The 25,757-nt window shown below is 36.0% G+C and overlaps 3 protein-coding genes across 3 annotated transcripts; 1 reads left to right on the top strand and 2 right to left on the bottom strand.

The window, feature by feature from the left end:
* The first annotated feature begins 3,747 nt into the window (after positions 1–3,747).
* LOC125844384 (DExH-box ATP-dependent RNA helicase DExH18, mitochondrial) lies at positions 3,748–8,125 on the top strand. Its single transcript, XM_049523693.1, has 2 exons — positions 3,748–6,148; positions 7,469–8,125. The coding sequence occupies exons 1-2, from the start codon at positions 3,940–3,942 to the stop codon at positions 7,555–7,557; spliced, it is 2,298 nt and encodes a 765-aa protein (XP_049379650.1). The 5' UTR covers positions 3,748–3,939; the 3' UTR covers positions 7,558–8,125.
* A 606-nt stretch (positions 8,126–8,731) lies between these two features.
* LOC125843539 (NADH dehydrogenase [ubiquinone] iron-sulfur protein 1, mitochondrial) lies at positions 8,732–14,850 on the bottom strand. The gene is made up of 5 exons (XM_049522651.1): positions 14,366–14,850; positions 13,228–13,474; positions 11,770–12,064; positions 10,588–10,962; positions 8,732–9,967 (listed from the first exon to the last, which is right to left on the bottom strand). The coding sequence occupies exons 1-5, from the start codon at positions 14,766–14,768 to the stop codon at positions 9,071–9,073; spliced, it is 2,217 nt and encodes a 738-aa protein (XP_049378608.1). The 5' UTR covers positions 14,769–14,850; the 3' UTR covers positions 8,732–9,070.
* A 1,089-nt stretch (positions 14,851–15,939) lies between these two features.
* On the bottom strand, positions 15,940–25,371 carry LOC125844202 (nicastrin). The gene is made up of 16 exons (XM_049523468.1): positions 25,092–25,371; positions 24,212–24,331; positions 24,003–24,117; positions 22,880–22,962; positions 22,716–22,792; positions 21,944–22,021; positions 21,511–21,582; positions 21,325–21,398; positions 20,415–20,547; positions 20,192–20,263; positions 19,712–19,831; positions 19,071–19,142; positions 18,440–18,577; positions 17,410–17,494; positions 16,859–17,303; positions 15,940–16,294 (listed from the first exon to the last, which is right to left on the bottom strand). The coding sequence occupies exons 1-16, from the start codon at positions 25,156–25,158 to the stop codon at positions 16,030–16,032; spliced, it is 2,016 nt and encodes a 671-aa protein (XP_049379425.1). The 5' UTR covers positions 25,159–25,371; the 3' UTR covers positions 15,940–16,029.
* Positions 25,372–25,757: the final 386 nt, after the last annotated feature.

The raw sequence follows: 25,757 nt of genomic DNA on the forward strand, positions 1-25,757 counted from the left end.
AGCCCAAATAACCCCCACATTTATTATTCACTCAATTGATTTTGATCAGCTCAAATACAATTCAACTCAATTAATTAACGATCTTAATATATCATCATTTCATAAATATACATAAAGGACCATATGGATCCTTCTATATTATTTCCACCAACTATCCCCCCCTCCTCTCCCCAAAAAAAAAATTAAGTTGACTTAATTGTCCTTCTCCACATCGGTTGACAGGCAATAGTAATTTTCGAATCTATATTCTAGCCATTTATCACTTTCCTTTGAGTTTTTTGCTTTGATTAGTATTGATCCTACTACCAAGAAATTCTTTGAAATTAAACTATAAGACACACGACATTTTTTATTATGATCACCATCATCATGACATATATACATTTCGAATTGACTTTAATTAGAGAAGACTGGTCAAATATAACAATCAATTACTAATATATATTCCAACAAATTAGCATAACATATAATAAAGTTCACGCGTGTTTACCAATTATTGCATTGAATTTTTTCATTTTGAGCAGTTCGTTTTAATTTGTTTGACTTATTTTGATTTGATAAAAAAATTTAAAAATAAAATATATTTTAAATTTTTTTTTATGATCTTAATTAAAGATATATTAACGTATCAAAATACCCTTTATCTTGTAATTAAACAAAAAAAGTCATTCTTTTTTAAACAGATTAAAAAGAAAAATAAATTAAACAAATTGAAATGGAGGGAGTACACAATTTAATTATTCAAAAAATATATATAACTAACAAGAGTGAGATTTGTAATTAAAAAAATAACCGAAAATACCTACTATAATAGCTAAAATGGTGTGAAAGGAATTTTTGTGAATATTAGTAAATTCTATTTGCCAATCACCAAATGTATTTCATTATATATATTTTTCCACTTGGTGTTAAGTATTAATATTAGGGTTGGATTAATTCATATTTCGTATCGGTAAAACTCATTTAAGAAAAAAGCTTTTTATTTTATATTGAGAACTCAAACGCGATGTCGCATAATAAATTACTAAGTTGAGGCAAGCGTTAGTTAAATAATCGAATATTTATGAATTGTCTTTTATATGATGGGTTCTCATTCCGCACATAAAACCTCTTAGCTTCAAGCTAACTTGTTAAACTTCCATTGACATAAAATATCAATTAATTTAAACAAAAAAAATACACAACATGATTTGCATAAATAGTAGAATTAATGATCAATAACACACATAAATGATATATCATTTTTTCATGAGTTTGATATTTTAACTAGTCATGTTCTATTTACCTATCTAAACTATCATCTTTTCGCTAGTTTCATACCTCAACTATCATTTTTTTTGTATTAAATAACATCTCGATATTGAGTTGACCTACATGTGCCTATTAACGATTTGGAACAAGTATTTGATCAACTTAGCATCGAGGCGTATTTCAATACAAAGAGAGTAATAGTTTAAATAAGTAAAGAAAATATATAATGAAATAATTGAGATAGAAAACTCGTAAAAAATTCATAGAAGGTTGAACTTTGAAGCAGGCCGAAGGGTAATTGGAATAGAAATTCTAATCCAGAAATTAACGATGACTATAAAATTTTCAATCACTCTCAAATAAGTTGTGTCGGTTAAATAATTCTTTATAACAATTTGATATATACTAAGGTTCCTTTCACAATAACATGACTCTATCAACTTGAATAGTAAGTCATAAGTCGAATATTTTAAAAGAGATTTATATTATATGATGAATAATGGAGCTTGAATTATGGCGTAACTTATATTAAAAATACATAATTCCACCTTAAAGTTGTCAAGAAAAATAATTTACAAATTTACCTATTAAGGGGTTTATTAGTTTCACTTTAAATGATAAATATTTTGTCTGTATAGTTAAAGTGTGTAAACGACTTTTTTAGATGACTTAACATACAATTACTTGCTTGATGATTATTGACTCTAACATTTAACGCGTAAAACATACACAAATTAGTGATTAGCAGATCATAAAATTTGATTAGTTCTTTCTAATCAACATGGATGCAAGTACTTAGCAAGATCTATAATTAGTATATCAAAACCAACTGTCATATATATTACTACCTACTAAGAGCCACCAATTTTTTGAGGCTTTGTCAAGGCTAAATGATTGAAGATACTCTTAAATCAGATTATATTGGTTCAATAGTAATTTATTAATCTATTTCTTGATAAACAAACTTATTTCCAAAATGTAGGTAGTTCAAACTTCAAATATACGAGTCTGAAGTTTGAAATTGTCTAGCCAAACTTAGACAAAAAATAAGGCGGCATAATATATAAATTTGTTCTATAACTTGAACTCGGCTGGTATTTATGTCCTCCAACTTTGAGTATATACAAGTAGACACTTAAACTTTTTTAAAGTTGAACAAATAGACACATGCATCTACGTGGCATAATCCATGTAAGACACGAATTTCCTAGTACAATACTAAATTTTAGCAATTTTCTTTTGGGTTATTTACGAATGTAATTGATGAAATGAAATGGGCTTTTTGATTCTTAGGCCCCAAAAGTCTGTTAAAATTCATAATTGAGCCGAAATCTAAAACACCCATTTATTGGGCTGTTCACAAGATGAGAATTTTTTTTTTTCTCAGACTACAAAGATTGAGACTTTGAATGAAAGTTTAAAGTTTTGGTGTCTTGTCACAATTTATATGTCATTTTTCAAAATCAATTAGACTTATCTTTGAAAGTCAAGGATGACATGTGTCGACTAGGGGTTTTGTCTTGGTTCAAACTTTGTATTTCGCCTTAAAAAGTCATTGGATATTACTAGTTATTAATTTAGAAATCAATAACTTAAAAGAGATTTGACTTTAGAATTCACAAGTTTTAAGTCTTGGCTCCGCCTATATTGAAATTTCATATAATTTGATTCTTAAATTACAAATTATAATGCAATACTTGATCATAATGTTACACTTGATCAAGTTTTTCTTGATTTATCTTGTTTTGATTGATCACTTGTATATGGTATGAATTCTGTCTTCTTTTCTTTTTTTAAGTTACTAACATCTTTTTGCGAATTTCATACCTTGTACATTCAATTGTTCCATCTACTTATATACTCCTTTTGTATTAAAACACATCTCGATGCTGAGTTGGCCTACATGCGCTTGTTATCGATTGGAAATAAATATTTGGGAATCTTATCGTCAATGTGTTTTAATACTGCCTCTGTTCTTTTTTAGTTGTCATGTTGCGTTTTTTCGAGAGTCAATTTAACTATTTTTTAAAGTTAAACTAGATTACATCAATTCAACATTTCAAATAAAATATAAGGTATTCAAAATTATACGAAAAGTACTATAAATTACAATATTTTTTAATATCGATATGATGTAAAAATACATCTTAAAATGTTAATCAAAATTCGTATAGTTTGACTCTCAAAAAAAGAAATATGACAATTAAATAGGAACAGAGGAAGTACAAAGAGAGTGATAATTTAGGTAAGTAAAGGAACAATTATAGTAGAGTATTTGAGTTTATTTTTTTAATTTTTCACTTGGTGTTCGATACTCACATTGGAACTCGAATAATTTAGATTCACTGTAGAACCGCATTCAGAAAACTCTCTCTGTCAAGAATATTTTATGATGAAAGTTAAATTTGCGTTTATTATTATTCTTTATAAACCACTTTTTATATTAACAAAAAAATTTAACCCTACATGCTAAAAATCTGGGAAAATAATTTTTTCTTTTTCCTGTCCACTGTATTTCAACTTCCTTCGTAGGGTTTTAGTTTGTGTTCCAACATTCACCACTCTTTTTCCTTTCTTCGAGGTATGCTTAATTATTTTCCTACCTTGTAACTTTTAGCTTCTGTATAATTTGTTTTGTTTTGCTATATGCATATTACATTCTTGATGCAATAATCTTTTATCTCCTAAATGGCAATAGGACCAGCAAGAAATCTTTTTTATCTGTATTTATCCAAGAATAATGTATCAAAGTTGAGATTTTTATCAGTTTCTAGTGGATTCCTGCATACCCATTTTGCAGAACCAAAAAAAATTCAAGATTTTGATGTTTATGGACACAGAATACCAACCCCACCTCAGTTTTCATCTTTATGGTGTAATCAATGGAAAAGATTGAATCTTTTTCATTTTTATGGACACCCTTTTACCACAGTGGTGGAAAATGGGGATAATAAATTAGAAGTTTGTGATTTGGATGTGGAAGAGAATGAGTGTGGAGATGGAGGATTAGGGTCTGAGAAAAGATTGAATTTTGTTCAAATAGCTAGTTGTGATCCGGTGGAAATATATAGGGAGCTTAGGGATGCTACCAAGTGTGAAAAGCAAACACGAGCTGATTGGGATACTTTGATTGAGATATTTAGATGTTTTGCTCAGTCTGGATGGGCTTCGAATCAGGCTCTAGCTGTGTATATTGGGGCTTCATTTTTTCCTACAGCAGCTCAGAAGTTTCGAAATTTTTTCTTTAGGAAGTGTAAGGTTGATGTTGTGAAGTACTTAGTGTCGCTTGGTCCGTGTATTGAAGCTGAGAAGTTTCTGTTTCCAATCTTTGTGGAGTTTTGCTTAGAGGAGTTTCCTAATGAGATTAAAAACTTCAGGAAAATGGTTGAGTCGGCGGATTTGACAAAACCTCATACTTGGTTTCCATTTGCCAGGGCGATGAAACGCAAGATCATATATCACTGTGGTCCCACAAATAGTGGTAAAACATATAATGCATTGCAAAGTTTCATGGAAGCAAAGAAGGGTATATATTGTAGTCCTCTACGATTATTGGCTATGGAAGTTTTCGATAAAGTGAATGGATTAGGGGTATACTGTAGTCTTCTTACAGGGCAGGAGAAGAAGCATGTCCCATTCTCTAATCATGTTGCTTGCACGGTTGAGATGGTTTCGACTGATGAGATGTATGATGTAGCCGTTATTGATGAAATCCAGATGATGGCGGATACACATAGAGGTTATGCATGGACGAGGGCTCTACTAGGATTAAAAGCCGATGAGATACATGTTTGTGGAGATCCAAGTGTTTTGAATATTGTTCGCAAAGTCTGTTCTGAAACTGGGGATGAGTTGGTAGAACAACATTATGAGAGGTTTAAGCCATTGGTGGTTGAAGCAAAGACCCTTTTAGGTGATCTCACAAAAGTGAGGTCCGGGGACTGTGTTGTTGCCTTTTCAAGAAGAGAGATATTTGAAGTAAAATTGGCGATTGAGAAGCATTCAAATCACCGTTGTTGTGTAATTTATGGTGCCTTACCACCGGAGACACGACGACAGCAAGCTACCTTATTTAACGATCCAAACAATGAGTTTGATGTCTTGGTTGCCAGTGACGCAGTCGGAATGGGTTTAAACCTAAACATTCGGAGAATCATCTTCTATACCTTGTCGAAGTACAACGGTGACAGGATTGTTCCCGTTCCTGCGTCACAGGTGAAGCAGATTGCTGGAAGAGCTGGTCGAAGAGGAAGTCGCTATCCTGAAGGACTAACAACTACTTTGCAGCTGGAGGATTTAGACTATTTAATCGAGTGTCTGAAGAAGCCATTTGAAGAAGTTAACAAAGTTGGGCTCTTTCCTTTCTATGAGCAGGTTGAGTTATTTGCGGGGCAAATTCCTAACTCTACATTCGCCGAGCTGCTTGATAGATTTGGTGAAAATTGCCGTTTGGATGGTTCTTACTTCTTGTGCCAGTATAACCACATAAAAAAGATAGCTAATATGCTGGAGAAAGTTCAAGGATTATCTCTTGAAGATCGTTTCAATTTTTGCTTCGCCCCTGTTAACATTAGAGACCCAAAAGCAATGTACCATCTTCTGAAGTTTGCTTCATCGTATGCACAAGCTCTGCCTGTTAATATAGCAATGGGCATGCCAAATTGTTCTGCTCGTAATGATTCAGAGCTCTTGGATCTTGAGACTAAGCACCAAGTGTTGTCCATGTACATGTGGTTATCTAATCACTTTGAGGGGGATAAGTTTCCATATTTCAAAAAGGCCGAGGCAATGGCAACAGGGATTGCTGAGTTACTAGGTGAATCACTAGCAAATGCTCGTTGGAAACCAGAGTTGAGGAATGCTGGGAAGCAACAAAAAGTGGTAAAGAAAGACCAAGGTCAGTTGTTAACTAATTATAGTGAATTCCTCTTGCCCCCTTTTTTATTTCTTTATTGACTCCATATAAGTGAGCGTGAAATTTCCAATTTAAAAAAGAATACACAAATGACCTCTATGTTATATTGTCATGCATGGATTTAGGTCCTCCACCCCCCAATTGTCAGAGGCAAGTATTACCTGTTTTTGGATTTGCTACAATAACCTAGATGTCAGTTGTCGCTTACTTAAGTAGAGACTTTGGATTTGTGCAATTGTGTAGATGAGGTGATTGCCATTCCAGCTCTTCATCCTTAATCCTCGTTGAAGTAGATGATAAAAAAATCCTCATTGAAGTACTAAAAATGGAAGGTATTAATTTCTGGTTCTGTAACTGGTGCATAGAAAGGACTTAATCCATTTTCCTTGAGGAGAAAGTAAGTGTGTTACGTCAGTAGAACAAATTTACATGGTTATTGGCTTGGTAGGTTGCACAGCTAAAGAACATCTGCAGGACTGCTTCAGTGGTGGTACCACAGTGATGTCCTGTTGAAACTGATCGGTAATAAGATAATAGCATAATAGTCCTTTTTTAAAGAAAAAACTGTGGTGTCTGAGCCACAGCTTGCGCACACCTAGAGTATTCCATGGTACCATAGTGATGTCCTGTTGAAACTGATAGGTACTATGATGATAGCATAATAGTTTTTTTTTTTTAAAATCACGGTGGTGTCCAGACCAGCCTGTGCGCACCTCGACTATTCCTCCGGGAACCACCTACCTCTCACCAACACATGTACTATGATGATAGCATAATAGCACTGTTATGAGACGAGGGAAGATGTTACCACTTGGTTTCTTGTTCCCTGTACTGCATGCCATGCTTCCAAAGACCTATGTTGCTTGAACTCTCGAAAATATTGTGGCACTGGTGTGGTCGTCCAACAATGCACAACGTATGGATGATGTAACATGCACCCGACTACATTTTTGAAGAGTCCGAGGCTCCGAGCAACCTAACCAAAGACCAAAGATATCTGCATCTTACATGAGCCTGAATCTTATTTTAAGTATACTGCATGAAGAGATGATAGGTTGACGAGGTGCATTGAAGTCTTTGCTTAACCTAGATCTATCGTTGCAAAATGTACTCATATACAAGTCGAAAGGCTTTGTGCCAATCTTTTGCTACTTAAACAATGCACTGTTGAAATCATGTTTGTTATATCCTTCTTTCATCTTATTACCTTATGTGACCATGTTCAGCAATATAAGTATTTTCCCTGCGAGAGCCAATCCTAAGATGTCATGAACTTGCATATTAATTTGGCTCCTTTTACAGGAGAAACTAAGGAACAGCTTTGTCTCAACACCAGTAGCCACAGAAGATTGCAGCATGATACTGCTAGTTTAGCGCTTCGTGTACCATAGACTAATACAGGCGCCCAAGCAAAGCCCACGGTCTTGTACAGCTCCCAGATACAGTAGACTAGAATTAGAATTATAACAAGGAAGAAGAGGCAAGTTTCATCCAAATGTTATCGTGTTAGGTCCTTCTGGAGGATGCATAATTTTTGTCCTTGAGCTCGTGCATGTTTAGTCTGATGCATCATGTTTATTAAAGGAATAAAAGATTCAGAAGAAAGGGTATCGGTGCTGCTTGTTGGTTGCACTTGTACTAGACTGACCTGTTCAATCCTGAACTACTCGAGTGAAGCTATTGGAGATTTAACGACTATAAGAGTTTGTGATTCCAATATATAGAAGCTGTGTCAAAATCTAGCAACATCGAGCAGAGATAGATTCAAGATTTGAACTTGATGTGTTTAACCTTTTGAGTAGCTAGAACTGAAACTCATTGTACTACAATTATGAGTTGAATTTCATATTTTTTGAAATTTAGTGGTTATTCATTCATATAAATGCTGTATCTGACCTGAGAATCGAGAGGTGGAGGATTCTGATCCTTAGTGTATTTGTTTTGCTAGGTGAGCTATTTTATCTTAGTTACATATGACTATTGGATGAGAGTATTTTATGTTGTATTTTGTATATCATGCATGTGTCTTGTTGTGAGATCCAAGGGAAATATTTGAACTTCTAATAATTCTCCTGGTTCTATATCAAAGAGTAATGACTATAAGTCTATAAGTTTAGTCTTTTCCTGTTAAGGTATTTGTCTTTGCCTTCTGTCTATTCTGGAATTTGATGTCATTAAGGTGTTTTCAAGCTTGTATGAAATGAAAAGATTGTGCCACATGCTTGACATTTGCAAACACTTCTAAAACTCAAATCTTGTTTGGCTAGGAAGATATAGTTACTTGCACTCAATGTTTACATCAAATCATAATTGAGTCACAAGTTGCCTCATTTTAACTTACTCCTTTCTTCCTCATCATCTTTTGGAAAGCCTACACCCTGTAGAAACTGTTTGCCTCATTTCAATTTTTATAGTTCTTGTGTTTGATAGTTAACTTAAGAGTTAGTGTACTCATTTCATAGTTCATTTTCTCCAAAGTATGACTAGATATGCTTCAAATTGAGCTTTTACTTAACCACAAATATGAAATAAAAAGTCCTAGTTAATGGATGATATAGTTCTCCATTGTGCTGAATTGATATAAAAGTCTTATTATGTTAGAAAAGAGTTTCTCCAGTTTCATATATTTGTGCTGAGAATGAATTTCAATTTTCTCCAACCTTGGTGTGGAAAACTCAACAATCACAGCAAACCTGCTGATTAAATTACAGAAAAAGGTACAAACTAGAGATCCAAGTTGTTGGTGCCATTTATGAGGACATTCACTGTGGCACATCAATTTACAGTCTTCTCTGCTCTCTTCTTTTGATCTCAATACAAAAAAATCCATCAACTTTAGAACTGATAACACTGGCAGGAAAAAGTGAATGGAAGAAACTTATTACAGGTACCGAGACCCGATGCTCATTTCTTTAGCAGGGCACTACACTGAGCCATAATCTTTGATGCCCTAGTAATTGCATCAGTCATGTAGAAATTCTCCACAGCAGGTGTGAATGGAGTTGCACTTACTTTTTGGCTGACTTCAGGTCTCAAAGAAGTTGAGAATGTGGCTGGTTGTCTCTCATCCACTTCTAGGAGATTTGGTGCTACTGTCTTGATTCGAGATCGGATTGCACCTAGACTATCATAGGGTAATCCGACACCTGCCACTTCAGACAATGCTCTAACTATCTTCCAATCATCCCTGGCGTCACCAACAGTGGGAACTGCTGGTAGTGTGATCTGAGCACATCCTTCTGTGTTTTCATATATTCCTTCTTTCTCTGTGAAAGCAGATGCTGGCAAAATGACATTGGCACGATACACACCGCGATCACCATGGTGACCTTGGTAAACCACAAAGGCATCATCTGGAAGTTTGTCCAAGTTCACATCATCAGCACCCATCAAATATACAAACTTTGCAGACTCAATGCATTTATCAGATTCAGGCACAAGTCCAAGATCAAGAGCGGCAGCTTGGGCAGCATTCAGAAGCAAAACATTTAGTCCATTCCAATCAGGTCTCACGACATTATTGTTCTTTGCAATTGTGTCAACAGCAGCAAAGACAGCATCCTTATCATCTCGATCAAACACACCAGCACCGACGATGATCGCTGGGTTCTTCGCATTTTTGAGAGCTGAGGAAAATGGATGGCTTCCCTTGGCAATTTCAACTAGTGTTTGAGGATCTGTTCCAAGATGTTCATGATCATAGTTGAAATCAGCAGCAGGCCCAACATAACCTACCTTAGCATTTGTAGCTTTAACTGTTTTGTGAATTCTGGCATTCACCATAGCAGCTTCCACCCTTGGCTGGAAAATTCAAGAAGATAGTAGCCAATAATCAATAGAGCATGAGAATAATAGATACACAGCTAGCTAAAGGTAATAAACTCCTAAATAAACAAATGTACAGCGTTGTCCTCAATGGAGCTATCATAAATCTTTATCACACTTCTGAATATCATCCATGAGATTCGCAAAATTAGGCTAGCCAATTGAACAACATTTTGATCTTTCAACAATTAGCTTAAGTAGCCAAACCATCACCTAGTCTAATAATTAGCACATTCAGTAGAAGTCAAAAATCATTCATTCCAGGAGGATAAAGTTTACCCCAATGACCATATTAGCTCTTTACATTATTCCTCATCAGTAACAAGACGACTAGTTTCCCTCTTATTATTAGTTAGAGAGGGATGAGCTGGTTTCATAATTGCAATCATGTACGTTCTCAATCTAGCCACCCTTCCCACTCAAAAGGACCCCCAGGGATTGTTTGGACTGTACTTGGGAACAGGGAAAAGGGTAGGCATGGAACAGAAACTGAATGAATGATCATGGAGTTTTTCCATCCACTATGCACATATCGAAGAGATCAAGCGACAACCCTTTTCCAAATTATAACCATGAAAAGGATTGCAAACATTTACCTGGGTTCCAACCAAGAGGAAAGCATCTGCTTTCTCCAAGCCACTAATGCTGGTATTCATAATATATCCAGAACGCAGGTCAGCATTTGGACGCATGCCATTTCCTTCACAAAAGATGTTGTTTGACCCCATTTTGTTCAAAAGATCTTTCAGTGCCATCATGGATTCTGCGTCAGACAGTTTTCCTGCAACACCAACAATTTCCTCTGGCTTAATTTGATGCATGACTTCAGCAACAATAGCTAGGGCATCCCGCCAGCTCACTGCCTGAAATCGTCCATCAGCGCCACGGATCATGGGGTCATTGAGCCTTTGCCTCTTCAGACCATCATAAAAGAATCGTGTTTTGTCTGATATCCATTCTTCATTGATGTCCTGTGCCATTATGTGCAGTAACTCACTCTTTTAATTTACAAAATCAAAAGCAAAGGAAAAAACAGATGTAGAAAATAATAATTCTGAAACTACAACTAAGAAGTTAGTATACTGATAAATAAAAGTATCTACTTCAAGGAGTACAAAAATAGAACATTTTCAGAAGAAAAAACACATATAAGAGAAATGATCAAGGGATCCAAATCATCTCAAGGCAGTATTTACTCATCATATTGACTCTTCTTCCTTTCGCTGCAGGTCGTATACGCTTTTCTTGAATAGTACAGTGCAATGGCAGAGTGTGAAATAGACATACTTGCAGCAGCAGTTGGTTGAAATATGTGAATGTGAAGAGTAGAAGGATGGGGAAAATGAAGTCTACCACCATATAAAAATCATTCTGATACAATACATCATCAACCTATATTTTGCTAACTACACCTTGTAATCAGGTGCAGCCTCTTCACATTGGCTGTTCTTTTCAAAAACAAAAACTCCTCTTACTAAAGTATTCAGCACAAATTATCAAATTTTGATCTAAACCGAGAACAAGAAAAAGGCAGAGCCTAGGGAACACTAAGCTAATGCACAAACACACTGGCAAAGTAGAAGTCAGATCCAGTTTTAAATCAGCTCTAAAGCTTGGGCTACCCTGAAACATTAAAACTTGAATGACTTCCCAACTAGAACAAAATGCAGGAACTGGAGACACACAGGTGATCCTCGTGAATAAGATAATCTACCATATATAAGCATGACTACTCAGTTCAGAGGGCATAAAATAAGAGCTCCAATAAAATACAGTACCTCATTCAATCGTGGTACAACACGCATGACCTCTGGACCTCTACTATCAATTCGGATGTTAGAACCAACAGCATCAGTCACATCAATGCTTTCTGTGCCCTTTAGCTCCCAATTTCTGGCTTTGAAGGCAAAAGGTTTTGATGTAAGGGCTCCTACTGGACATATATCAATCACATTCCCTGAAAGCTCACTTGTCATAAGCTTTTCAACATAAGTTCCAATTTCTTCTCCACTACCACGACCCAACATTCCAAGGTCCTCCACTCCAGCTACTTCTGATGCGAACCTGACACACCTGTTTCACAAGCAGGCCAACAATCAGAGGATACTGTGCTAGAGATATAAAATGCACTCAAGCAAGTCTTTCCTATTCCTCCTGTATCTAAAGATTAAACCTAATAAATATTTGCTATACTCAATCTCTCATACATGCTCTGAAGTTTTTTTTTGTAGCTGTATTACCAAAGAGGACAAATTTTGAGGTTATCAGTGGAAAGGAATAACTCAAGAAGGGCAGAAGCACGTCAGAGATGTGAAAGAGCCAGTTCAAATTGTTCTGTTGTAGCCCCCAAGGCCTAGCTCAAGTGGCAAAAGGTGGAGGATTTGTGGCTTAGGTCGCAGGTTCAAGCCCCACACCATGCAAAGCGAAGCCTGGTATTTAAGTGGAGAAGGGTAAAGGGGCGGGCCCATTATCCACCGAGTTTAGAAGGCTGTGATTGGTCCAAAGGGCGGGTCACAGACGGATTTCTCGATTATCACAAAAAATAAAAATTGTTCTGTTGTAGGGTGGTATAACCACAAAATATGAATGTTAACATCCCACAAATTATGCAGAATAGGAGTGAATTGGAGACGACAGACTGGCATTTCTGCTAAGCCACTAGCACTTATAACACACCAATGTCCACTAAAATTACCACTCCCATCTTATCAGGCTACCTCTTCATTTTTTTTTACTTTTTGGGGGAGGGGGATACGGTATTAGGCTCTCTCTTCGTTCTGACCATTCTTAATTAGAAATCACATGCATAAGTGACGAGCATTTAAATGATTTTCCGCTCTAACTTGCAAGTTTTTCTCATGAGATTTGGGAAACATAAAAAGATACAATATTGATGGTTGGTTATGTTACACCAACAAGATGTGTGTATGATTCAGATTCAGGATGCAGGTATGTAAATATCCAGTATACATCTGCACCCTTTTTTGCTATTTTTAATCTATTATAAACCTGCACAATGTAACTATACTCAAGTGACACCAGTATCAAGGTACATCAATGCACATGAAGCATCCGTGTACCATGGACGGTTCACGGTTGGCATGCCACACGTTACAACAATATTTATCAAGTTTTGGTTTAAGGCTGATTTTAAACTTCATTTCCACGAGAAATTGAACCACGCAAATTTTATGTTTGGCAAAAAGCACTAGGAAAGGTAAGGATCAAACACAGACCTTGTACACTGGATGCACCGGGTCATCACAGTCTTCACCAATGGACCCAAATTCTTGTCAACCACAGATCTCTTCATTTCAGTGAAACGCCCGCGGTCGGATCCAAAGGCCATAGATTGATCCTGGAGGTCACATTCCCCTCCCTGATCACAAATTGGGCAATCAAGTGGATGATTCATAAGCAAGAACTCCATGACTCCTTCACGAGCCTTTTTGGCAATTGGTGTATCTGTCTTGATCTTCATTCCTGTAAGCGTGATCTCCAGATAAATTTGCAAGGCTCAACACTAATGTAAATCCAAAGAACAGATGGCAAACCAAACAATAAAATGCCAATAATAACTCAACAATAACTAAAAATAGGATCAGCCTTCATGAAAACTATCAAAATGACAGGCAACAATGAAGTAAAGCGAAATGCACAACAGGTCAAGATGTTACTAACCCAAAGAAAACATTACCTACAGAAAATATTGAAAGTACCAGCTTCCCGCAATTCTTCCAAAAGGGAAAACTCAAGAAAAAAAGGGCTATAGAAACTTTTATTTTGACAAGACTCAATTAATATTTCTAAAGTACTGATACAAGGCATGCAATATCACCACTCAAGACTCTTGAGCATACAAGCTCAAATGAACATATCATTAGCCCATAATATATGGTTTTGTTAACTACAGCTGTAACATGAAAAGACTTTACTTTTATGGTTTCTTTTTCCTAGGATCAAATGACCGTCCTTTTACGGTTGACTATTAATACAACTATAGAATTGCACATACGGGGACCCTGTAGATCATGAGTTTGATGCATATACACAGCCTTTTTTGCAGAAATGCAATGGGAATACTTCAATTGGTTCTCAATTAAGACAAGCAGCACTAGTCTACTATTACTACTCAAAACAAAATCTTTCACATGAACATGATTACCATTACCATCCTATATAGTCTACTTCACTTAAGCACCAGTGTTAATTTGGAAAGCTCCCTTTTTTTTACCATAGGGGGTCCAAATAGAACTGCATGGATACTGAGGATAGATAAAGCTGACATTTTTTAGAGCATAAACAAGCAATTAAAGCATTAAATTGAGCATAAAAATACAAATACAAATCTAAATCAATAAACTATGGCGATACCTGGAAGTGCAGGCATGGCACACGAAGCAACAGGCTTAGGAGATTTCTCAACCTCAACAAGACACATTCTGCAATTTCCAGCAATAGAAAGTCGGCTATGATAACAAAACCTCGGAATGTCAACTCCGGCAATTTCACAAGCCTGAAGCACAGTCATACCCTTAGGGATTTTGACCGGGTACCCATCAACGAAAACCTCAATAACATCCTCCGGATTAGGTAAATGAACTCGAGCACCACCAACTGGGTTCCTCTTCGGAAGATCTGATGGTGCGTCCGCAGCTGCTGCGGCGGCGGCAGCATCGGCGTTTTTGAGCTCCGGCGTGGAGACGATGGTGCGGGTAGAGTTTCGGATGATTCTAGAAGATCGTAGGGCTCGAGAAGCGAGTAACCCTAATCCCATTGTGATTGATCTTCAGTTATTGGAATGGAAAAATGGAGAGAGTAAATTTGTTTTTGGAGTGTGGAGAGCAGATGTGCTACGTTTTGGTTTCCATGGAGCAGGGAAATTTGTTTGGGGGATGGAGCTCGGGTCGGGTTATGATATTTGGGCTTTGAGTAAAATGGGCCTTTTAGTTTTTGTTATTGGACCGTGAACATATGGCTGATTTTAACGATCTTGAAAATGAGTGGTCTTGAACTTTTGATTTCTGCTTGCCTAGTGGCAAACTTTCAACGTCAGAACTTGAAGTTTTGGACATAGAACAAGCGAGGTTAAGAGTTTAAGACTATCAACTTTAGAGATTTATTCTTGTAAATCACTTGATTTTAAGAACGGTTGTTATGTAATGCGTAGTCAAGGTTAAATGTACAAAGTTTTGTAAGTTTAGATACTCAAATCAAAGTTTTGACTATGAAATCGAATTCGAGAATGAGGTAACAAACTTCGGACATGAGTAAGCAGTTCGACTACCAAATCAATTTTTTAATTTTATTTTTGTGGTGGTACGATGATGACATGAGACATCGTGTTAAAGATAAGAGTGTTGGATTCTTTTTTTCAATGATCGTTGTGTCCAGATTAGTTAGCGTGCACATCAACTAATTTTATGAGATATTCGTTACCTCATGAGACATCGTGTTAAAGATAAGAGTGTTGGATTCTTTTTTTCAATGATCGTTGTGTCCAGATTAGTTAGCATGCACCTCAACTAATTTTATGAGATATTTGTTACCTCTCATTAGTAATGGGTACCAATGAGTTAGATTCTTTCAAACACAACTTATCTGAGATTTTATATCAAACATTTAACACAGCATGTAAGAGAGTACAACAACAACATATCCAGTGTAATCCCATAGGTCCGGGAGAGTATGATGAACTCAGACCTTACCCCTACGACCCTACCTTTTGTGGGGTATATGAAATAAAGATTGTTTCCGATAAATCCTCAGTTCAAAAAGGAAGAACATGCAAGAGAGTGAATGATGTAAATGACGTGCTAGAAACTTTAAATATCTCAAAGCTTGCAATTTTACACATCAATATCGTCCACAACGGCGATGACAATTGTTCGCCCTGCAGAGCATTTTTCGACTGGCGTTTTAAGCAGTAATAACAGCTAAGAATTACATTTCCTTCTCGTCATTTCGCGATGATGTGTGTTTACAAGCAATCAGAATGCTATTTCACCAAAAATAAGTGTTTATCAAGAATTTCTAAGCTAATCTCGTTTTAGGGCCTTTGTAATGAAGGCTTTTGAAATTACTATTATAATGTATGACATAACTGTGACAGTAATACCTAACAGCAGAACCAACAGGTCAAATCCAGTGTCCTGGACTGTGTAGACACGAAGCCTTATTGTATCCCAGTTACTCTCTGTCCAAACAGGGTCAGCTTCTCCCATGGTATCGGAGGAATTATGAGGTAACACTTCCCACATTTCAGACTCGTACTTCAATCGAGTTGAGTATGCTGGGACATACCTGAAATTACATTTGATAGATAAGTCCAGTGCAAGAGTATGTACAGCACGAAACAGCTACAGAGTATCAAGCAATAAAACTGGTGTAAATTACATTACGAGGACAGCCTGAAATCCAATTACTGACCAACAAAAGCAAATAGACCGAAAATCAAGAATCATCATAAGCTCTTTTTTGCAATTTCTTGGGAATATTCCAGAGTTACCCTTTTCCTTTGTTTTGTTGGAACGAATTAGTAAGCTGACACAACGTCCTTTTTTTATCAGCTAATGGAAGTCAAAGTAGGATTAGAGGTGAATCAAGGATTCAAACTCTGCGGATTCAACCTTTAAGGTTCCTAGCATTAAACCAATTTGTATTTTCAAAATTATGGATTCAGACTACTATTTATTGCAGTTGAACCAGGTGTCGCAACTCTACATCCGCCCGAGTAGGACAAGCATACGACAGAACGAACAGGTCGGGCTTCGCATTGCTTTGTTGTTTTAAGCAATGTGGCAATGGGTTTTACTAACATACAAGCTGGCATGAACTGAATTTCAGCAAATTAAATTGTGGAACTACCTGGTCGTGGAAATGACACAGACACCCTTCCCGTCTGTCTCTGCTTTGACACACATTTCCCCATTACCGCTGCAGCCCTTCGGACAAGTAGAGCTCATATTCTTTGAAGGGATAGCTGTTTTATCTGCCAGGAAATTCCACACAAACCGAGAAACATCCCCCACATTACCAAGATATGGCTGAGAGGAAGGTTCCCCCAGGACAACTCCCACATAATGGCTTGGGCAACTTGTAGAGGGAGCAATGTAGCGATTTACCAGTTCACATGTGAAGCCCGGTTCACAACTTAACAAGCAGCCAAGGAGTTCTTCAACCAAGGAAGCATTTATGTTGATGGTATTCAAAACTGAATTCTTTATTTCCTTCTTATCACTGGCCAGAATGTACAGACTTCGGGCAACAATAGAAGCGGCTGCCACTATGGCTGAGGAGTTTATATTTGCTGCTAACATGGGAAATTATTCTAAATTAGAAAATGTTGTGCGATTCTACAACACAATGAATTAATCCAGACAAAGGCAAGGAATCCAAAGAGTGAAATAACAACTCACATAGATCATCCAAGTGGCTGTGATAGAATTTATTAGTAAAGGCAGCATCGAAGTCTTCAAGGACTACCCCAGAGGTCTCTGGATTCTGTTTAAGAAGAAACAATAAATAAGCAGACAAAACAAACTCACTTAATTTATACAATTCCCTATTTTCACTGATAGCAATTGATTCCTCTACCATCAGCATCAACATTCCTGTAGTCCTCCATCAAGGCTTTCACTAATGTCCAGTAATTTGAATATCCGTATTGCTCTTCTAAAGGTCATTATACGAACTTCTGCTCACACTCTAGTAACTCTATATTCTTTTATTTCAAATCAGTATACTCTAATCTAAAGTAATAAAGAAAGCGCAAACATCATTCAGACATTACAAGGATGTTACCAATTCCATTATTCCCTTCATCCATTTTCCTCCACCATCCTGTTCCTCCCTTGGTGCCCCCACCCTCAGCCCAGAGGACCACCAGCACACCAGAGTCCAAAGATTTTTTTTTTAAAAAGCAACATGACAGTGGAGCATTAAAATGCCGAGGATGAACCACCAAAAATCATAATAAAGATGCAATTCGTGAACATAAAATGTAGAAGAGGAGAATTTCACCAGAAAAACATTAGGATGCTCTTTCTAAAAAAGCTACACCCAAGCTTAATTTAGCATAAAAGCTTATTGCATAAGGTTTAAAGGGGAGGCTAAAAAGCTGGCCCAGAATATAAGCCACTAAAGTTTTGAACAAGCCATACACATTTACTAAAATATAATACAGGACATCAAAGAACTTTGAACAAAATATTAATGGCAACTGAAACAGACAATGCAGGACTTCTTTTTGTTTTCTTGAATTTACCTGTGAGAGGTGACAAAACTAATTTGTACACTCTTTCTGTCTCTCCTACCTTCATATTATTCATCATTTATAATTACCTTTGAGATGGAGAAAGTGCACTGAGAGATCAAATTGAAGATCATGGAGGGCACAAAGAAAATATATTATCATTTATAAAAGAAATACTGGGGCATTTTCACCACCTTCTTCAGAAATGACATCAGTGAGGACGGGGGTAACCCTGGATTTGATTTACTAGCCCTTGAGATCTTAATGCTTTGAGTCTTAAGCGAACCTAGAGCATCCTTGAGGGCACTTAAAGTTCCATTTGTGGCACTCTCCTGCAAAATTGAATCATGTAACAGTATGTGAAGTATTAGCTATGCTGACTGAAGTATTAAGTTTTTGAATATTAAGCAGAAAGATAAGAAGCTGGCTGAATAAGAAAGCATCAAATCTGTGGTGAGGATAGATATAAATCGTTTTGAAGTTCTTCAATATCTGGGTTGCAGTGTGTTAATAATTTCAATATTTGATTCCCATGAAGCATGCAGGATTGAGGATTGTTAACTATACATGATTGACATACTTTTACAGCTTAAATAAATTGCCAAGATGAGAATTCAGGATATCATAATGTAACTAAACAATTATACAATTTTTTTTACAACACTAAACAATTATACATTTTTATAGCAACTTACTTTTAAAAAATCATAATCATAGAAAATTATCTATTTTTATAGTAAAAGACTAACATGTGCAACAGCAAAGAGGAATACACATATTTGATACAACTTAATAAACAAATTAGCAAGCAGGATAAAACCTTACCTTTGTACTATGAGCAAAGAATGTGTTATCATCCTGAGTGAAACCCTTTCCAACGGATCCAATTTCAAGAACCTATACAAACAAATTCAGATATAACACTGGTATAAATGGACATGTTCGATCTGATTAGTGATCTCTCAATACATTAACATAATAACACAACTTGTAAACAAACATATTTCATATGGAACTAAAAGAATCCACCTAACATTAACAACCACAAGATACCCGGTATAGTTCCACAAGTAGGGTCTGAGGAGGATGGGGTGTACGCAAACCTTATCCCTAACATTAATAGATGTTAAATTTTCACATTTATACAATAAATAGACAAAGCATAACTAGAACTTGCTGAAATGGAAACACAACCAACAACACAGCTGGTTGGGATAACAATCAGTAGAAACAAGATATCACTAGAGCAAAAGGGTTGGAATCGATAACAATGTAAAATTTACTACTTGTGTATTCAGACCCTGAGGTTGAACAAGTAATTCTCTGAAATATTTCTAACATCTAACTCTCTCATGCCAATAATGACCTCATATAAAGAAAATACATGTCATTTTTCAAGTAAACATCGGATATTAGTTTGACCATCAATGCACTCTCGCAAAAGTTGTGCAACAGAAAACATATACCATTTCAATTAGTGCCAAGTCAAGTCCACTAACAGCATCAGAATGTTGATCAAGCTCAAGAAGAAATCTTCTACTGCCAAGGTAGCCCCAGGCCTCTCCGGTGAAAACAGCAAATACAAGCTGCAGAAGGGAAGTGTCACAAAGCGTGCATAGTAGTGGTTACTAAACACTATTTGATGCATACATATTACACAGACAAAAGATGGTAAAAGATTTTCATGATAACTGTTTTGGAAACAACCACTAAAATAAGAAATGCTTAAATTATTAGCACAAAAGCCTGTATATTGTTGTAGCTGGAGATTATCTCACAGAAATTGCACTACATTTTTGGTTATGAAACGTACTTGCTCCGGGTCCAAAATCTCCTTTAGTTCGAAAATAAAGATATAATGCACTAAAACCAGAACCAAGAGGAAAATTAAAACACTAAGGGAAACGAGTACAATAGGCATGTTTGATAATTAACAATATGGCCACCTGTTTATCAAGGTCCCCCAAGCCATCAACACGTGAAAGAGCATCCACCACAGCCAGCAATGAGATCAACCCCTAGAGAGAAGTTTGTACATATGATCCATGGTATTAAGAAAATATATAAATGCAACCATATTCTAGCTTTGAGAGTAGGAAATTTGAACAAAGTAATTAAGTAATCCATTAAGACAATGATACAAATAGCATTTGAGAATAAGCAACTCACAGATATAGGTGAATCTGCACCAATGCTTGCGTCACGAAACAAGGAAGCCGCATCCATAGAAGCCACAGTCAATATCATAGGCTTTGCCTTCTTTGACGATGAGGCGATTATTGGTGGTAGCGCTGACCAGACACTGCAATTAGAAAATTACACATGCTATAGGTAAGATATAGAGGTAAATTCTGTAGGGAGGAGTTTCAGAACCGACATACAAGATAATGAGTATGCACCAAGAACTCGAAGAAGGCAAGGCAAAAACAAGAACATTTTAACATTCAGTTATCTGTAAAACTAGAAGAAAAGATTCCATGTGTGCACCACTATCAATTATAGGAACATCTGACAACAAGATACAGAACATACACCCAGGACCAGGAGATGCAAAGCCAGTACCACTCACCTGTGCAAACCAAAAAATTTCAAATCCAATGTACAAGATTCCATGAAGAAAATATAGAAGTACCAGCATAATATCACGAATTGTACTATTCTACCATCAGCTGAACAAGGAGTGGTTTCCTCTTATTTAAGTTTACTGAATTATAAGTGAACTCAAGATCACCAAATATAAGATGCCATACAACAGTATCAACAATCAGATAAGAAACCAAAGGAAAGATGGTAAGTAAAAAAAAAAAAGAGGGCAGCCCGGTGCACAAAGCATCCCACGTTGGCATCTGCACAAGATATCTTATATACTACTCAATTTCAAGGTCAAAACCATACTTGTGATATTAATATTATCCTTCACTAAAAAAACCAAGGTAAATCAAAGATAATCCTTTACTAGAAATCTCTCATATTTAATCTGGTTCTAGCTGGGAAACTGAAAAGGAAAGGGATACTAGTTCAATCTGTTCAAGAGTACAATGAGAATCTTAAGAACCAGATAATTAGGGCAGAATCTCACCTGTACCCACCCAATGGGAGGCAAGTCTGCTCTCTAAGACAAGATTCTGAATCCCGAGTCCCAGACTTTGTTGTCTGATAAATATAACACAATACAAGCAAGTTTCACAAGTAAAATATCAGATACTTAACCAGGATTTTTTTTAGGACTGTTTCCAAATCTTTAGCGACATGAAGAATCTTTAACCTGCATCACAAGATCAAAGTCGGCCACATCTACAGTGGATGATTTCTTTCTCTTTTCATTTCTCAAAGCAATCTGCACCATATAACAAGAAGAAGATACGTTCATGAAAATGTTTGTGGGACACTTCCATTTCAAAATATGTCACTCTTCTTCACACGGACAAAATATAATGACAAGTATCTTCGATTCCCTCACCCTCCAATTTTTCATCTATTGAGTACTTTGAAGATAGTAAGGTCTATTGTATGTTGACATATGAAACACCTTTAGAAAACAACATTGGGGAAATTTAGGACGGCAAAAGTTCTAGAAGAAGTTAGTAAGCATCCAATAGAAGGCACTCGTAAGTCGTAATTAGTAATTATAGTAACTAAGATGTTATGGACAAACTAAATGTGGAGAAGAGATTACAAACATAAAAGACATAACAAACCTCTTGCAAGGCCAATGTGCTACTGTTTGAAAGCAAAAATACAGGAAAATTGTAAGCCTTCCACATCAATCCAGATCCCTGCAAGTTGAGGATGACAACATTTACTTTATCTTACAGGTCCCCATAATGCAAAGTTGAATAAAAGGACGAGTCGTGTACAAGCAGTTGCAAAAAACATGTATTTATTTATTTTAATGAAGTTGATAATTTTCCATTGCATATAAGATGCATACAAAAGATGTAGAACCTTACAAACACATAATTCTTTTCAAAGAGCATACAACCGAGTGGAATATCGTATTGCTCTAGGTAAAAGGACACTGATGACAAATTATTGAATCATTATCCCCGATTTCATCCTTAATGAACCATAAATCTTAAAGCATACAAGGCAGCTTTCCAATAATTGGTTTAGAGGTTTCTTGCGTTAAATCATCAAGAAACCACAACAAAGAAAATAAAAAGGAATTTCGGTGTATCGTTGCAGACTAAACTTATAGACTAATCCGTTGGCTCAACAATCAACAGATCAAAACTAAAAGTTTTGAAAAAGGAACCATATAATTCTTGGGATAACAGTGACAACGTGCACATGAGGAGCTTGTAGATTTCATTTAGCTTAACGTCAAGCATTAAAGAACTTAAATGGTATATTTGGATGGAAGCACAGCGATGAAAAGGAAAGCACAGGAGTTTAAAATGGACAATTAGTTTTTTAATTATCAGTCAAACAAACAGAAGTGTATGATCATAATAGTTCTTCACAACATACAGTTGGGTTCCATTCAAACTTGCCACTTTGATAAGGAGCGAATTCAGCTTGCGGAAACTTTTTGTCAGGGGAAAATCCTGTAAACGAAAAAAGGACCATAGTAATTATTCAAATTCTTTAAAAGAATAATAACTTAAAAAGAGAAACTTAACTTAAATACTTACCTTTTAAGCCATTTTGAAGCTGAGAACCTGATTCAACTAATACACCAACAACATGCCTAGAAAAATCTGCATCAATCAATAACCTGAAACACAACACACCCCCTGAAATCAATCAAAGCTAGAATGGTGTGCTCATTGTGCTACGGCAGAAGTTCTACAAAGCAGAAAACTTGCACACTAATCAGATGTATGACAATGACATCTCCATCCAACAAAACCTTTTTCTTTTTCTGGAAAAGGATCCAGATTTTGTGTTACACTATGATGCATACACATCATCAAAAGGCAAATTTGATGGTGACACAAAAGCAAGCATCTCATTGTCAAGAGCATGCATACTCGTGAGAAGTTAGACATAAACACCTCACTCACATGCCCGGCAGAGATCAAGATACTATAAATGGTAATGTTCACCATTTAGCTAAACGAAATTATGAAGCTTCTTCTCTCAGTTAAATGAATATATAATAAAAAGTCATCAACAAATTATAGCATCTGATATTTAATATGCATTATAAATATTCTGTAGAATACAAAAAACTTTATTAGCCTCTATCATGTCCAAAGTCTGCAATTTAATGTACCTACTTTAATAAAATCCAAGAAGTGAGCCAGCGTCTGACAACTATCTTAGCAAAATACAACTTGTCGTTTTAGGTGACCACTAAGTAGTTATTTGCTCTTCAATTCGTTGGTACTCTCTAAACCAAGAGTCCCTCCTATGGTCTACTCCTAGTCAATATAGCAAACAGGACCAAAACTTATCAATAACAAAATCACCACATCATTTAAAGAAAGTTATATGTTTTTAACTGGAAGATTTTGGAATTATTTTTTTCCTTTTCCTTGTTTGACTGGTCAACATTTGCTATCATCTAGAAATTCAATTGACCAATCTATACCAAGAGAAAGAGAGTATAAGGTGCACATTAAACAGGATTAAATAGTGGAACAGTTTGGTGTACTGCAATTCCATTTACCACTCAAAGAGGCTCAACAAATTGGCAAATGAGGGGAGGACTTTTTTAGTAAAATACTAAAAAGGAAATAATTTTTACATCCAAAGGAAGGCGAAAGATGCATAATCTTGTCCAAAAACATTACAAAGAGAGAATTTACATGCCTTGCAAAGAGATCCTCAAATTGATCCACAGACACCAGTAATGCAGATGGCTCAGCCAACTTATTTTCAGTCTTGAACCTAGTAACTGGTGCAATTATGTTGGCACGCCCAGGGTCTAGCCATGCACAAGAAGAGTTAGACAAGAAAATTAAAAGCAGATGAGGCATCTCATAGACCAAGAAAAATGCAACTAAATGCATACTTCGTACTTGAACAACCGATCTCCCCTGAAAGGTTAAGCAGCCGTACACATGGATACCCGTCAATGGCCATGTACATTGACTTCTCAAGATCAGGAACTGACTCGAAAGAGTTCACTTGATCTGAAGCTGTTCAAAATTAATAAAAAATTCAAAAACATATTATATGAAAGTATCGCTAAGAAGCTAACGGAAGAAAGAAAGACATGCATTATAATTTGGCACTCCTAATAGAACTCTGCATAGGAAAATGCTTTCTGAAGTGACAGGTAAAATGACATAAATTGCAGCATGTCCAATTCTTCCTTAACTACCACACACAAACGCAATAATCCAATCAAAGCCGTTTGCCTTAGAATGACTAAAAATCCCAAAATCATTTTGTGTGCATTGTTATGGATTTCCTCTAATAAAAGAAAAAAACCCCGAGATTCACAAAACTCTTTTCATAACGTAGCTGCATTAGCTTCCTTTCTTGTTAAGTTAGTCATGCACTTACGCTCGAGTATAACAGAAGGCATTCCAATTACCTAAGGAGATGATCTACGCCATTCCAGAGGTAAGTTAGCTTCCATATTTCAAGTACATGAAATATCTCATTGTCCAAAAGCTACCTCTTTGAAATAGTTCTAAGCTCATACTTAGTTAATTTTCCGCTATAAGTTAAAATCTACATCTGCACTACATTTATCATAAAATCATTTTCTTCTTTTTTTTCCAGCTTAGCGATTTGTTAATTTGATTGATAACAAAAAAATCATCAACATATCTATCAAACAGTAACAGTAACACCTCATTGTTATAAAAAAAATGTATAATTTTCAGAAGAACCAAGTTGCTGCGAAAAATAAAGATAAAAAATACATATTAACAAAATAACCGGAGTAACCTGAGAAGGAGAGGAAAAACTGAGCAAGTAAGCAGATGAGGAAGACGAAAAGCTTTGAATCGTTCATGGTGGAAATGAAATGGCGTTGTTGTAGTGACGCTTGTGGAAACACTAAACCCTAGACCATGGACTCGATTCTCTCCGGTCCAGAGCTTGTGTTTTCTCTCTCGGTTCACTGGTTCAGGATACTTAGATGTTGACTAGTCGGAGAATCCAAATATTCCGGTGATCGGAGATCATCGACGGCGACGGGGAGCTGGAGTTTACTTCTACTGAATTTTGAAAATTTTATATGTGGACGAAAATGGAAAATAATAGAATTGCTTTATTACGTTAACCTCCCTGTAGTTTTTTGAAATTACATTATCTACCTTATGGCTTTTTTATTATCGATTTAGTCCCATCTATAATCTATTGGGCTTGATATTGTGCTTCAAATAGTATTAATTTTTTTTGAAACCTCACGAGACTAGTGTGTGTCAAAAATGATTTTTTTATTTTCATGACGTAGGGATAAAAGTTTATAATATTTTACACTTTTAAGATTTTAGAGTTTTTATTGTTACGTTCTTGTTATCGTGAAGATTGAAGTTTGATGGTAACTATTCATTACTTGTAATTAAAGGTGGCAAGTTTGAGTTTATTTGGAGCGTTGCACCTTCCAAA

Source organism: Solanum stenotomum, chromosome 11 (assembly GCF_019186545.1).
Source record: "Solanum stenotomum isolate F172 chromosome 11, ASM1918654v1, whole genome shotgun sequence".
Classification (NCBI taxonomy): domain Eukaryota; kingdom Viridiplantae; phylum Streptophyta; class Magnoliopsida; order Solanales; family Solanaceae; genus Solanum; species Solanum stenotomum.